The 15305-nt window shown below is 34.7% G+C and overlaps 1 protein-coding gene across 3 annotated transcripts in view; it reads left to right on the top strand.

The window, feature by feature from the left end:
• The first annotated feature begins 2382 nt into the window (after positions 1 to 2382).
• Positions 2383 to 15305, top strand: part of LOC127853107 (AP-3 complex subunit delta-1-like) — a 60544-nt gene continuing 47621 nt past the window's right edge. For all 3 annotated transcript variants that reach the window (XM_052387328.1, XM_052387327.1, XM_052387326.1), the window contains exons 1-5: positions 2383 to 2607; positions 9251 to 9346; positions 9819 to 9899; positions 10865 to 10945; positions 13311 to 13418. In XM_052387328.1, the coding sequence (XP_052243288.1) occupies positions 2512 to 2607; positions 9251 to 9346; positions 9819 to 9899; positions 10865 to 10945; positions 13311 to 13418 (462 nt within the window). In that variant the 5' untranslated portion in view covers positions 2383 to 2511. The remainder of the gene's footprint in view (positions 2608 to 9250; positions 9347 to 9818; positions 9900 to 10864; positions 10946 to 13310; positions 13419 to 15305) is intronic.

The following is a 15305-nucleotide window of genomic DNA, read 5'->3' as shown; positions in this document are numbered from 1 at the left end:
CTACTGCTACTACTGCTACTACTTCTACTACTACTACTACTACTACTACTACTACTACTTCTACTACTACTTCTACTACTACTACTTCTACTACTACTACTACTACTACTTCTACTACTACTACTATTTCTTCTGCTACCACTTCTGCCACCACCACCACCACCACCACCACCACCACCACCACCACCACCACCACCACCACCACCACCACCACCACCACCACCACCACCACCACCACCACCACCACCACCACCACCACCACCACCACCACCACCACCACCACCACCACCACCACCACCACCACCACCACCACCACTGGCTGCTACTACAACTTATAGCCCACATAGGGGGTCATGCATGTTTTACAAACAGCCCTTGTTACTCTTAAAACAAAATCACAAACACAGAAAATGCTGTAACAAAAATGTAAATCAAAGTAAAAAATTGATTCTGGTAATTCAGATTTATTTAATTGAATGTTATTTTTCTTGTAATTTTAAATGCCACCTACCGGTATTTATGTTGTTATTTTATAATGTTTTTACTATATTTGCGGTACAATTATGTTGTATGTTATATGAAATTGTCAACATGAAAAGTTTAAGTTAAAGGATGCCTCCTCATGTTATGTGTGTATCACATGTACTTTTGTGACACTCTATCATGTCTGTATTCTGTTTATTGCTTTTGGAAATAAAATTATATTTTATTTCGTGTACGTTGTGAAGTAAATATTGTAATCATAAAAATTGTTTTAAAACAACAAAGAAACAGTCACACAGATTTAAATGAAGCTTAAAAAGAGAGTACTAGAAGAAATTAGGACTGCAAGATACCATGAGAGTGAAGTTGTATTAAACTTTGGAAAACATTGGGCCGTGCTCTGTGAAAAGGGGATTTACTGCCTGTGCTTTAAGTGGCATCCCAGATTATCCTGTTCAGTCTGCACAGGCTAATCAGGGGGGACACTTTCCGCTTTTATGATATTTTCTGTTTAAAGAAAGTCTCTTCTTAGAAAAAATTCAATTAGCCTGTGCAGACGACACTTTATGCACATGCATTTAAAACTCCTTATCACAGAGCACAGCCAATTTTAATTTTGATGTGACATTTATGATACTATCATATTATTATTCTCTTTAAACATGATAAATAGCTACGTACATTTTCATGCTATTAAATTTTAATGCATAAGTTTGTTATTTACATTTCTGATTGCAATGGGTATTTTATTTTATATTGTTTTAGCAGGTGTACATTTATTGGCATTGTGTTGCATCTCTGTTATAATCTGGCACCTTTGATTGTTAAAAATAAAAATTGGTATAGGTATTATAGGAGAAAGGCTTTAAGGAAGTTTTCCTCAGCTATGACCAATACATAAATGTGCCAGTGATCTAATTGCTTAGCTCAAATATAACTAGTTTAAATATAACCTATGGACAACACCAAACAGAAATTGATGACAGTTATATGATATTGATGGAGTAGCACAATATTGAGAAACTATTTTGAACTCCTTCCAAAGGTGGAGAGATTTAGAATTGGCGTTGTTTGTCAGTCAGTCCATCTGTCTGTCACAAACCTTTTAGGGCTGTTTTTCAGAAACTATATAAGATATCAACATGAAACTTCATAGGTGTATAGATATCAATGAGAAGGAGGGCCATGAACAGGAACCATAACCCTGCATTTTCTTAAATAAGACTTTATTCCCTTTGTTGTTTTGTTTGATGTAACTTGTGAGCGCTATATCTCAGATATTTTTAATATAAAAACTTCATGGGTGTTAAGATATCTATAACACGAGAAGTGCCGTGCAAAAAAACAACCCATTAATTTTCTAAAACAAGAGTTATTGTCCTTTGTTGTTTGTGTATTATATGACTTATCAGGTAAATATCTCTGATAATATACAAGATTATCATTATACTTAATGGATGTATAGAAAAAAAGAAGGAGAAGTGTCATGGACAAGAACCGTAACGTTACAATTTCTTAAATGCGAGTTCTTGCCCTTTGATGCTTTCAGTTTTGCACCCATTCATAAACTCAATTTATTTGGCTGGCAATCCAATTCAACGAATGTGTCTGTTATATCTGACAATAGTGTTGCAGCGAATTGATTAATGAAGCTGCAACACTATTGTGATAATGGTGTTGTTAGTGGCGGTAATGATGAAGACAATTGATGATAATTGTAGGTGTAAGAAACTGAAGGAGGAAGACATATTTGAATTAGAAACAAATAAAATAACTTCTTTTAAGGTGAGAAAATAAAACAACTCGGGTATGGCTAAAATGTTAAATGCTAGTTTGTCTCCGCACCAAGCTTTTCACAAAGCTTTGACTGCAGCGATAACACGTCAACATGTCACATGATCAGTGACAGCCATTTTGGATTAAGCGAAACGAAAACAGAGCACTGTCGGCATAATTATAACACATATTTTGACATATATTTCGTTTAGCATGCACGTTTTGGTGGTGTTGGTCAATAACAAGTGAATAATGGCACTTAGCAAAGTTAAAGGAACACTAGAGCGTGTTCTGGATAAGAATTTACAGGACCTTGTTCGCGGAATAAGGAATCACAAGGAAAATGAAGTGGGTGTTTTTCAACGAAATTGCATTTTTACTATTTTTGACAACAGTGAATTTAAGCAAATAAAATCATCGTTTGCATAGTAACGATGCGTTAACAATATGTAATAATCACAACAGGTCATCATACAAATAATTCGTTTATATGTACTCATGTCTGTTCGTACCAAAGGCAAATGAAAAGAGAGATCGTCTGCTAGACTTTTTATTTAAAATTTAACAGCTCATTTGATATTTTATATAGCATACTTTAGATTGTTATTATGAAAATGAATGTCTACAATCTTTAATTATTTGATTGAATAGACCTGTGTTATCTACAATTTGAATTTAGAAGAACATATTCCATTGCAATGTGTTGCTTTCAATGAATGATGGTTTAAATGCTACTAGTGTAACACATTTTTAACGCCCTCAAAGGAGGGCATATAGTGATCCCACTGTCCGTCTGTCTGTCTCTCTGTCTGTCACACATAGCGTTTCGGTTTCGAAAAAAGCCCATTAAGGTAAGGCCTTCGTGTTCGCGTTTAGGTTTCGAAATCTGTTACTGTAGGTTTCTAAAAATGCTCATAACTTCTATGTCATTTCAGATGCAACACTCATATTTAGTTAAGTATGCATGTGTATATAGTCAAGGCCTTTCCATACGCACACAAATTGTGACCCCTTTGACCTTGAACTTAGGGTCCGCGTTTAGGTTTCGAAATTTGCGTTTAGGTGTCGAAAAATGCACAAAACTTCTATCAAAGCGTTTTTCGGGGGCATATGTCATCTGATGGTGACAGCTCTTTTTATTGGTTTAATTTCTTTTTTCGACATAAGCCTTTTGCTTTATGTGATTTTATTATAACTTGTTAATAACATGATTGATCAAACATTTTTAGTATAAATATTGAATGTACAGTAATAATCACTGTCCATTGTTTACACAAACTTGATATGGCTACTTTTAATATGATAACAATTAACATTTATCATGTGAATCATAACTGCCATTATCAGTGCTTGGAGGTAAGATTTTAATTAAATGTGTATAGTATAAAACAGTATCCAACATATCTATGGTGTATCATTCAGTTATTATAGAAGGTGACAGGTTAGAAGGGTGAAAATTGATTTTATCTGCCATTGTTTAAAAAATCCTGTTGGATATAAAAGTGACGAGTGCTTACATGCATAAATGAAAATGTTCAAAAGAATAATAAAATAAAATTAACATGTTAAACAAAATATTTTAAGTGCACGGATTATTATTTATCAAATTAAATCAATGAATAAACGAATGTGTACACTTTCCATTAATAATTTAGAACATTCTTGAATACTTAGCTTACAAAATAAACTATAAACGTTTAAAGTAACATTACTATTCAAAATCAACGAACATTTAGTACAATTGTTCGCAAAATAAACTTAACCAATTAACAATCAGTGTTCCTTATGGCATTTACCGAAATTTCAACGTCAGATGTGGTCTGGTAAAATAGATGTTTGTAGATACAAAATGCTCGTTTTTATTATTGTTTTGCATATCTATTCATACGACACATAAACACTTAAATGGTGTTCATGTGTCGTATGAATAGATATATTCCCGGGAATTAATTGTGGCCACAAATAAATAAAAACGAGCATTTTGTATCTACAAAAATCTATGTAATCATACCACATCTAGCGTTGAAATTTTGGCTATTGCTTTAAGGAACACTGATTGATAAGGTGTTAACTTTATTTTACGATATACTTAACGAAATTTACGTTGATTTTGAGCGTTATATAGACTTTAAAGGTATTCAGCTTGAAGATCTCCAGTATATTAGCTCTCCAGTCAAATTCAAGGGGACTCAGGTTGCCCCAGATAAAGCTCCTTAGAATTTACTAGCCCATTCAATAGCTGCCTCAGACATTAACCCAATAATGAAATTTGATTGGGTGAGAAGCTTAGTTTTTAATTTAAACAAGGTCAGACATGAGTTTATATCCAAACAACCCAATTAAACAATAAAGCTAGCAAACACAGGTAATTTGTTCCAATTTTAGTGCATTCTGAACTTTAAAAGCATTTAGGATTTTTATGCGCTCCCTCCTCCTCTTATTATTTCGGAAGAGCTCTTGTCCTGAATGGCCCAATCATTGAGTTTTAATACAAACTTTCCCGGTTTGAAACTTGGTGAGGGGAAATATTTTGCTTTTCTTCCTTTTCTTAATAAGTACTTAAAATTATTTTAATAAAAACATGTGAAATCTGTGAACATGTCCCTTTAAAAGCATAAACTGCAGTGGATCATGATATTTGCTTCTACAGGGATACAAACTAACTTCATGGTAGGTTGCTCAGATGTGCAATTATCATTAGTACTTTGAATGTCTCGGCAATGAATAGGAAGCCCAGAACCAAGTTCAAATGCTTACTAATACTTATACAAAATCAAAATAAGGTAACATTGCTGACTTGACTAAAATGAATAATGCCCTTTTATTAGCCTGAGACTGCATTTTATCTAAAAAATAAACTTCTTATAAACTGTGCAAATTTTTTTGCAAGCTTTTGTAAAATGCTAGTTGCAAAGTCCATTTTTTGAAATTGACTTTCCCAAGCTTAAATGTACTGCCTCAGACAAACAGTCAACCACTCATTTCTATCTCTGATCTATAAAAGTGACGCATGGAATTAACGGTTTAAAATGGCAATGAAGTGTAAAAGGTTTTTTGGTACATATCTATATATATTTCTTTTTGAGAGTTGAGATCAGTGTTACAAACTTGCATTATCCAAGACTAAATTCTTAATGGTTTATTTATAGTAACATGTATCACATCTTCTTTCTCTTTTTGTTGGCTTATTATTACGTATATGCTTTGGTGAAAAACTATCATGAATATCTTTTACCAAGGGTATGTAACAAGCTTAAAATTTGTATTGTAACATATTTGGTTTAATTCATTTAATATTTTTACTGACAGTGTAGTCAGTCCTGAAGCAAAGGTTTAAGTCTCTGAATATCATATCGTCGCTGTCGTTCTCAAACCTCGTAGCTCCAAAATTTTCAATTTTTGTTTCGTCTTTTCCAAATATATGAAGTCTGGCGCGTGTTTTGTGCTATATCTCGTAGCTCTACGCCAATCAGAGCCCTTGAAAAAGCCATGTGACGAAATGTTGTAGATTGTTGGCTTTTTTCCGGCTAAAAGTCGTAGCAAGGTCATTTCACCTACAGGTACGTCATTTTGTTTGAACAAATTTGACAAAAGCGTTTTTATATTTGCAGCTACGAGGTTTCCTATCAGGATGAATTGTCGTACCTCATTAAAATGACAAAACTGTGGTGACAAAATATCGAAGCTACCATTTCTTAATATCAGTATGACTTATCAGTATGACTTACGCGTCTACGGCTTATACTGTATTTTGCAGCTTCATTTGTTTGGTATTTTTACAGAATTTCAATTTCTAAAACATCGTTATAAAAAAATGGGACGTTTTTTTCTCTCTCATGAAAAGTTGGCATTTTGTAGCTACGAGCTTTGAGAATGACAGCGACGCTATGGTAATGACTAACATCCAACCTGCGTTTTATTTACATGTTATGGGTGGGGTATATGTTTGCATGAAACCTTTACAATCAGCAGTGCATATTCCCACTCCTTGGGGGAATGGTGGAGGCGCCCTTCCTAGGGTAAATTTGTACACAAAATACCTCAATAGATGGAATTTAAGAAGGTTTTCAATTTACTAAAAATTATTAATATAAAGTTAATTTATACATATATCCTTATTAAAAACAAACACGCCCAGTGTTTTATGTAATTTCAATACTGAACAATTGTCTGAATTCTCTTATTAACAATTCTTTCTGATTGGATGATCCCATCACATTGCCTGTTCTTCATTTAAGGATTGAATACCATTTTTCAGCATTTTACAGTTTAAGAATTGTTACAATAATGCCTAATTTATGCACAAATATTTTTCTGGACTGTTTATGCACTGTTGAAAAGCAGAAAAATGCTATTAAATTCTAAAATATCTTGTTAAATTGTACAGCTTGCTTTGAAAGTTCTCTGCAACAATATTGCCTGTTGTTTAATTTCAAAACCTGTTACATAATTTACATAACTAAGATCCCTGTTTTTAAACATCCTACAACATAATTAAGTTCTTATGCAAGTTTGGAAGATGTAAAATCACTAAGCACAAATTTATTAGATTAGTTAATTCAGTCTTTCTATTTTGTTTCCATCACACCTTTCAAATGTTCTTTTTTTAAGGACATACTTATAATTAATGTCCGTTAATTTTGTTGTTTGCTTAAAATAGAATTGTACCAGTATTTAAAATTTATTGTAAGGTTATTATAAGACAGGATCCTGGTTTATACTTTTCTATATAATAATTTTATGGTAAAGATTTATATTCTGGTTATGGTACTGTTTGGTTGGAATTGAATTGGCTGAATATAGTTTTACTGTCAAAGTTAAAAACAGCTCAAGTATAATAAGTCTGCATACTATAATTTTAATAAATGACAATGTCTTAATATAATTAATGTGTGACCAAGATTAATTTTGCATGGGCTTCAAGTTTTATTAGTCATTTGTGTGTATTACTGGCATCCAATTGTCACGGTGTCTCTGTCAACAACAGGCTTTGGCCAGAATTATTACATTATTGATTATCTGATGTAAATGTCTGAACGAAAAAAGACTCCTGTTACATTGTATTGAGATGCACACATCTGTCATTCACCCTATGCCCAATGGAGATTATGTCAGTCTTGCATACTGGTTACGAGTCATATAGCAGATCTATGGGGTTTATTTGCATGTTATGATTTCAAGGCTTTGTTTTTTAAACAGGGACTATGATGTAGTTTGTAAGCAAAAACCTAAACTTGTTAAACTTGTTTAACTTTGAAATGACTAGCCACATATGTCCACTAACATAAGATGATTTGTCGTGTAAACACCTGTCTCTCTACTTCAAAAGTTAAATTCACACATGCTGTGGTCAAATGTTAAATTTGTCCCTAGTAATGCCTAAACATTCCTTTTAATTGATATATTTTAAAAATTTGTCATAATTGCAATCCATCCTAAGATGGCATGTCACGTGTAATTCTCATCTCCTTACCCCAAAGGTCAAGATCACACTTTGAGTTCAAAGGTAAAAGTTTGTCATATAACTTCTTGAATGCACTGTAACGTTGTATTGTTTTAATTTTCCATGTGATTTTAAAATTACTTGCCATTATTAACCACCAAGAGAAGATAGCATTTCCTCTGCAAAAACCTGTCTCCTTACCTCAGAGGTCAAGGTCACACTTCGAGGTCATAGGTCAAATTTGGCCATAAAACAGATTGTCTGTGCTGTAACTTTGGCATTAATGAATTAAACAGTCACTTACTACAAATGAGAACATTAGGAAACTGAATGTCACATGAATTATCTGTTTTGTTAACTCAAAGGCCAAAGTCAAAGGAGACAACTTTTCATATTGATTAAAATGAACATTTTATTTTGCACTTAAAAAAGTGAGGCATGTGTTAAGCAACCATTAAAAAATGCCTTTATATACTAAAGTAACTCTCATTGCGTCATTGTCGCCCTGAAATGGCCCACAAGTCACCTAGGGGTGACTAGAAGTCGATTCATGTCACCCTGGTGTGACTTCAAGCCAATGCTAGTCACCCCCAGCTGCATGTCACCCCAAGGTGACATGAATTGGCTTGAAGTCACCCTAGGGTGACAAGAATTGGCTTCTAGTCACCCCCGGGTGACTTGTGGGCCATTTCAGGTCGACAATGACCCAATGAGCCAAAGTATCGGTTGATATGCCCCTAATAAATCAACAACACTTTTGTTAACATTTTCAATATACATGTTCAAGCATTTGAATTTAACTTGGATCTTATTAATATTCTCACCAATATGAACATGTGAGCTATATCTTCTTGTTTGATCATAACCTGTATGTATATAATGGCGATACATATTACAGATCAAATATGAATGCTTTCTCAATGACCATTACACATGTATATTATAGAATTAAGAAGCCATTTCTTTTTATATGTGTAATAGGGCTTTCAAGGATAATTATTATTGTCATATACAACAGAGTTTATGAGCTGCATCATGCAAAAATGGGTCTTATGCCAAAAGCATTCAGTGTAGCTCCTGGGTAGCTCCCTAAGTTGGTCATAATGTTACTCAATGCTTTGTGGCATAATGAGTGGAAAGACTGGCTCAAGGCAAGACTGCATGATTGCGAAGGCTGGTCTGGTACTACTGTTGCCACATTTGGCTTTAGATCATTTTTTGCATGATGCAGCTTATATTATGAGACATTTGGTGGGAAAGCAAGCTAAGCACATGTGCGTTAGGTGCAGTCTAGGATCAACCTGTGAAGTTGTTCTATAGGTTTTACCTGAATAGCAATGTTAGTTAAACTTTCTTGAAACAGAAAATGCTCTTATAGATGTAATTGTCATCTTGTATGCTAAGATTATATAGCCCTTGTGGAATTATGGGGCAACACTTTTCACACATGCTTTCAGACACAATTTGCTAAGAAATGCCTTATCTGATTTATAAAGTATAAAATGTTACTTAATCTTAATACAAGTTTGTATGTGTTTTATTATTCAGACTAAATATGTGGCCGAGTGTTTGGATGAAATCAAGAACGAGCTACGCCAGGAGAATGTGGCTGTCAAGGCCATTGCAGTCAACAAACTTACATATGTATGTAACTGACTTGCTAACCATTGTGTATATTTCCCAACTGTTGTAGTACAAGTCTCAAAGCCCAAGTACTTGATATCTTTTATGTACATATAGTAGCTCATCAAATCCCCTTATATTGACCTTATATATGTTAACTCTATTAGCATAATTAATTCTCTTGTACCATGTTCTATATTTGAGCTCAGTTTTATTTGTCCACATATTTAATGAGATTAAGTGCAACAGACCTGTAAGTTAGTGAGCCATTTTTTACATCTATATAACTCATGCTTTCAAGTGTATAGAAATTACATGAAGCTCTCATCTTATTCATTATTTAACTGATGCAAATGGTTTTCCATGATATCTTTGTGGCTTTAATCTAATGAATTCTGTGGATTTTCACCAAACAGACAAATGTTTAATATTTGCACATGTCTGTCTGTTTGAAGTTTTTTCTCTCCCTTTATCCTCCATATATTCTTTTCAGCTTCAAATGCTGGGGTACGACATCAGTTGGGCAGCCTTCAATGTGATAGAAGTGATGAGCTCCCCAAAGTTCACTTTCAAGGTAATACATGCAAAATGATTGTGTTGTGAGTGACAGAATCACAAGGTAGCGTGTAGCCTATTCTGTGATTTCTCACTGGGCACTCTTATTCCTATTTTTTCTCCCTCCCTGACTGCAATGTTGAAGTCTGAAGATTAAGTGTTGAATTTGTTCATATTATATTATTAAAGCAAAACTTTGTTTACCGGGTACTTAATTAAATATGTTATAATGTTATATATATATATATATTCTTTAGTCAATTTTACCATGATACTTTTAAGTAGTGTTAATCATTAAAAAAGTCCTTTTTAAAACTTTAGACTGTTTCACAGTTTCACCATTAATACAGTAAGAATGTGTGACCTATGCCTTCCCAGACATACGCCACTCTGTCAAATATTAATAAGGCAAACATATGCCCTCCCAGTGAAAGCTGAGCCAGAAACTGGCCCTACTATATTGTCATTAAAGGTAACCATAGTGTTAAAGGAATGATAATAGGCAATTGATGTTAAAAATAATTGCATAAGTTTGTGGAAAAGAATACCTTAATGTTTTAATTATTATGGACACTTTGACAACTTTTTAATGGTTTAATTAATAGTAATTTTGTTAATTATATCAAGATCAAAATATGAAATCCTAAGACAAGGAATGGCTAAATAAAGGATGACCAGAGTTCAGGGGGGCTTGTCCAATCGGCATTACTCTGCCTACGCTATGCTATGCTGAGGGCATATGTCGGTAGGGGCTGATGTCTTGCTCTCATACATTTATACAGCAGACATGTTGCTTGCTGTTGATACATGTCAATGATGATTGTTTTTTGCAAATTCAGGTTTACTTTCAGCTTTTTTTTGGGTGCAAATTAACAACTACTTGTTCTCTTGAGTTTCAATTTAATTTTTTATCTTGGGTTCATTTATGTACCGTATTTACATGTTTCTAGACCCACATTAACTGTGTTGTTGTATCTTGTTCAGAGGATCGGGTACCTGTCAGCCTCCCAGAGCTTCCATGAGGGAACCGACGTATTGATGTTGACAACAAACATGATCAGGAAGGCAAGCTCTTGCTTTCATCTTCTCTTGACACCTGTGTGTGTGTGTGTGGGGGGGGGGGGGGGGGCCTTTTGATATTACGTTATTGGTGCAAATAGAGGAGGATGCAGATTTATTCAAATTTGGTTTTAGTTGTTCTTTTTAACATCTTGGAATATGAATAAAAATGCAGGTATATCTTGATAAAGTTAATATTTTAATGCTTTTTTTGCTCATTTAGATATCCGGTATATTCAATGTTCAACCCTTTCCCACTCAGAGGCAAAGTAAAAATGGCTATATGCAAACAGCATAAAACCAGAACAGCCTGCAGGTTATATGCTGTTTGCTGCTCATCAGTATCTAAGGTTTGGAGATGAAGCCTTAAAAACTAGAATTTTGTTAGAAAGGTCTTTAATTAAATTCTACTTTCTTAGGGACTACAAATGCGTAAAAATACGTATCTAAGTAGTAAAAGGTTTTAAAAAAACAACACATAATCCATTTTTATGCCCCCCTTCGAAGAAGAGGGGGTATATTGTTTTGCTCATGTCGGTCCGTATGTACGTCCGTATGTCCGTCCACCAGATGGTTTCCGGATGATAACTCAAGAACGCTTTGGCCCAGGATCATGAAACTTCATAGGTACATTGATCATGACTCGCAGATGACCCCTATCGATCGTCAGGTCACTAGGTTAAAGGTCAAGGTCATGGTGACCTGAAATAGTAAAATGGTTTCCGGATGATAACTCAAGATTGCTTAGGCCTAGGATCATGAAACTTCATAGGTACATTGATCATGACTCGCAGATTACCTCTATCGATTTTGAGGTCACAAGGTCAAAGGTCAAGGTCATGGTGACTGGAAATAGTTAAATGGTTTCTGGATGATAACTCAAAAACGCTTATGCCTAGGACCATGAAACTTCGTAGGTACATTGATCATGACTCGCAGATGAACCCTATTGATTTTCAGGTCACAAGGTCAAAGGTCAAGGTCACGGTGACCCGAAATAGTAAAATGGTTTCCAGATGATAACTCAAGAACGCTTAAGGATCATGAAACTTCATAGGTACATTAATCATGACTCACAGATGACCCCTATTGATTTTCAGGTCACTAGGTCAAAGGTCAAGGCCACGGTGACCCGAAATAGTAAAATGGTTTCCGGATGATAACTCAAGAACGCTTATGCCTAGGATCATGAAACTTCATAGGTACATTGATCATGACTCGCAGATGACCGCTATTGATTTTCAGGTCACTTGGTCAAAGGTCAAGGTCACGGTGACCCGAAATAGTAAAATGGTTTCCGTATGATAACTCAAGAACACTTATGCCTAGGATCATGAAACTTCATAGGTACATCGATTATGACTGGCAGATGACCCCTATTGATTTTCAGGTCACTAGGTCAAACGTCAAGGTCATGGTGACCCAATAGTAAAATGGTTTCCGGATGATAACTCAAAATTGCTTATGCTTAAGGATCATGAAACTTCATAGGTACATTGATCATGACTCTCAGATGACCCCTATTGATTTCCAGGTCACTAGGTCAAAGGTCAAGGTCATTTGAAAAAAAAGTTATGAGCTATTGTCATCACCTTGGCATCGGCGTCTGGTTAAGTTTTGTGTTTAGGTCCACCTTTCTCCTAAAGTATCAAAGCTATTGCATTCAAACTTAGTACACTTACTATCATGAGGGGACTGGGCAGGCAAAGTAAGATTACTCTGGCGTGCATTTTTACAGAATTATATGCCCTTTTTATACTTAGAAAATTGAAAATTTGGTTAAGAAAAAAGTATACTTTTTGTGATTGTGAATATAGCCGAATTTTGGCTATAAAATCGGGCCAAAACAAAGCCCTGCCTAGGATCATGAAACTTCATAGGTACATTGATCATGATTGGCAGATGACCCCTATTGATTTTCAGGTCACTAGATCAAAGGTCAAGGTCACAGTGACACAAAACAGTAAAATGGTTTCCGGGTGATAACTTAAGAATTCTAAGGCCTAGGACCATGAAACTTCATAGGTACATTTATCATGACTCGCAGATGACCCCTATTGATTTTCAGGTCACTAGTTCAAAGGTCAAGGTCACAGTGACAAAAAACGTAAGCACACAATGGCTGCCACTACAACTGACAGCCCATATGGGGGGGGGGGGGCATGCATGTTTTACAAACAGCCCTTGTTTTTTGTAAACCTAGTTCCACAGCTTAAATATTCTTACCTTGTTGTATGATTTATAATAATTATTGATAGATGTTTCTTGATTTCTGTAGGATTTGTCGTATGTTTTGATAGATGTTTCTTGATTCCTGTAGGATTTGTTGTATGTTTTGTTATTATAAATATTTGATTCTCCATTTTTGTAGGATTTGGGCAGTCAAAATCTGTATGATGCGGGTGTTGCGCTGAATGGCCTGTCATGTTTCATCACGGCAGACTTGGCCAGGGATCTTGCAAACGACATTATGACTTTGGTAGGTCAATAAGGCTACAAACTGCATTAAACTTAAGAGAGGTGTTATGGTCATGTGACAATATTAGGGTCAGGGGGTCATGATATGGATCACTACTCAGGAAGCATTAAATAATTCTTAAATGACACCTAGTTCTGGTCGTGTATTCATTAACACATTCTAATACTAAGGAATAGAGACTTACTAAGGAGATAGAAAAAGCTTCAGATTAAGCATATAATCTGGCTTTCGATGTTGGTTATGCCATCATCTTATTCTGAATCCTTTCCCACTCAGAGGCAGAGTGAAAATGGCTATGTGCAAACAGCATAAAACCACAACAGCCTGCGAGTAATTCGCAGTCTGTTCAGGTTTACCCTTGTTTTGCTGCTCATCAGTATCTAAGGTTTGCAGATGAAGCCTTACAAACTTGAATATATTAAGAAAGGTCTTAATTAAATGTAACTTTTTAAGGGACTACACATGCGTGAAAATACATATCTAATTGGTAAAGAGTTAACAAAGAATGAGAGCCAAATTAGACTCAACATGACAGTATTTGAAGACTAGTAGAAGACAATGTCAGTAATATTATTTACTCTTTGTCCTTATAAAGAATTTTTGGGTGAATATTGGCAAAGAATGGTTTCTTGGTGCACACATTCTTGGTGGATAGTTGTGTTGTATTGATTTTTTTCTGTCATAAACTATCCATTATATTCTCAAGATATGTTTAATCTTTAAACTGTGACATGTCCATCTGTTACATCACTGTTGTAATTTAAGACCTTCCATACTGACTTCTTTTTTCCCGGTATGTTTTATTATGTTTGCATGTCTTGTAATCAATACCTCAATGCACTCCAACTCATGTATTGACATTCCAGTTTGTGTTATAAACGGGATTTGGTAAATGGTGTCTCCTATGTCAGACTTCGACAAAATATCACTTGATTTATCAGTACCAAGCTTTTAAACGGGACTACCTGTATTTATATCCCTTAAAAATGTTCATCATATTTAAAGGAACCGTCTACCAGGAATGACAAAAAAAGAAAAATTCTAAAATACCGTATATTTTTATGTCCCCCACCCACTATAGTGGGGGACATATTGTTTTTGCCCTGTCTGTTGGTGTGTTTGTTTGCCCCAACTTAAACATTTGCCATAACTTTTGCAATATTGAAGATAGCAACTTCATATTTGGCATGCATGTGTATCTTATAGAGCTGCACATTTTGAGTGGTGAAAAGTTAAGGTCAAGGTCATCCTTCAAGGTCAAAGGTCAAATGTATGGCTCAAAATTTAATGTACACTTTTGCAATATTGAAGATGGCAACTTGATATTTAGCATGCATGTGTATCTCATGGAGCTGCACATTTTGAGTGTTGAAAGGTCAAGGTCATCCTTCAAGGTCAAAGGTCAAATATATGGGGACATAGTGTTTCACAAACACATCACTTGTTACAATTATGCGTTTATATTGATTAAAATATCACGACTGGTATATTACATTACTTGAAAAAAGTTGTTAAGTTTTCATATTTTTGGTATATTCTGTAATAAATTTTACTGGGTACCGGTACCAGGTAACTACCAGTTAACGCCAGTAGATTGATCATCATCGTCACGCGGTAAACCCAGGAATGCAAATTGTGCATGCGTAGTGAATTGTTTATATTTTATATATAAAATGATTAATCTACTTGCGTTATTTATAGTGTGTATATCGTTATGGCACCTATTTTCGCAATGTACTTTCGATTTCACATCGCGAAATTTTATTACCATATATACTGAAAATATGAACTTTTTTCAAGTAATGTAATATGCCAGTTGTTATATTTTAATCAATATAAACTAATAATTGTAAAAAAAATGCGGTATTTTAGAACTTTTCTTTTTTC

Source organism: Dreissena polymorpha, chromosome 12 (assembly GCF_020536995.1).
Source record: "Dreissena polymorpha isolate Duluth1 chromosome 12, UMN_Dpol_1.0, whole genome shotgun sequence".
Lineage (NCBI taxonomy): Eukaryota > Metazoa > Mollusca > Bivalvia > Myida > Dreissenidae > Dreissena > Dreissena polymorpha.
The sequence above is the reverse complement of the archived record's forward strand: the minus strand, read 5'-3'. Positions and strand labels throughout refer to the sequence as shown.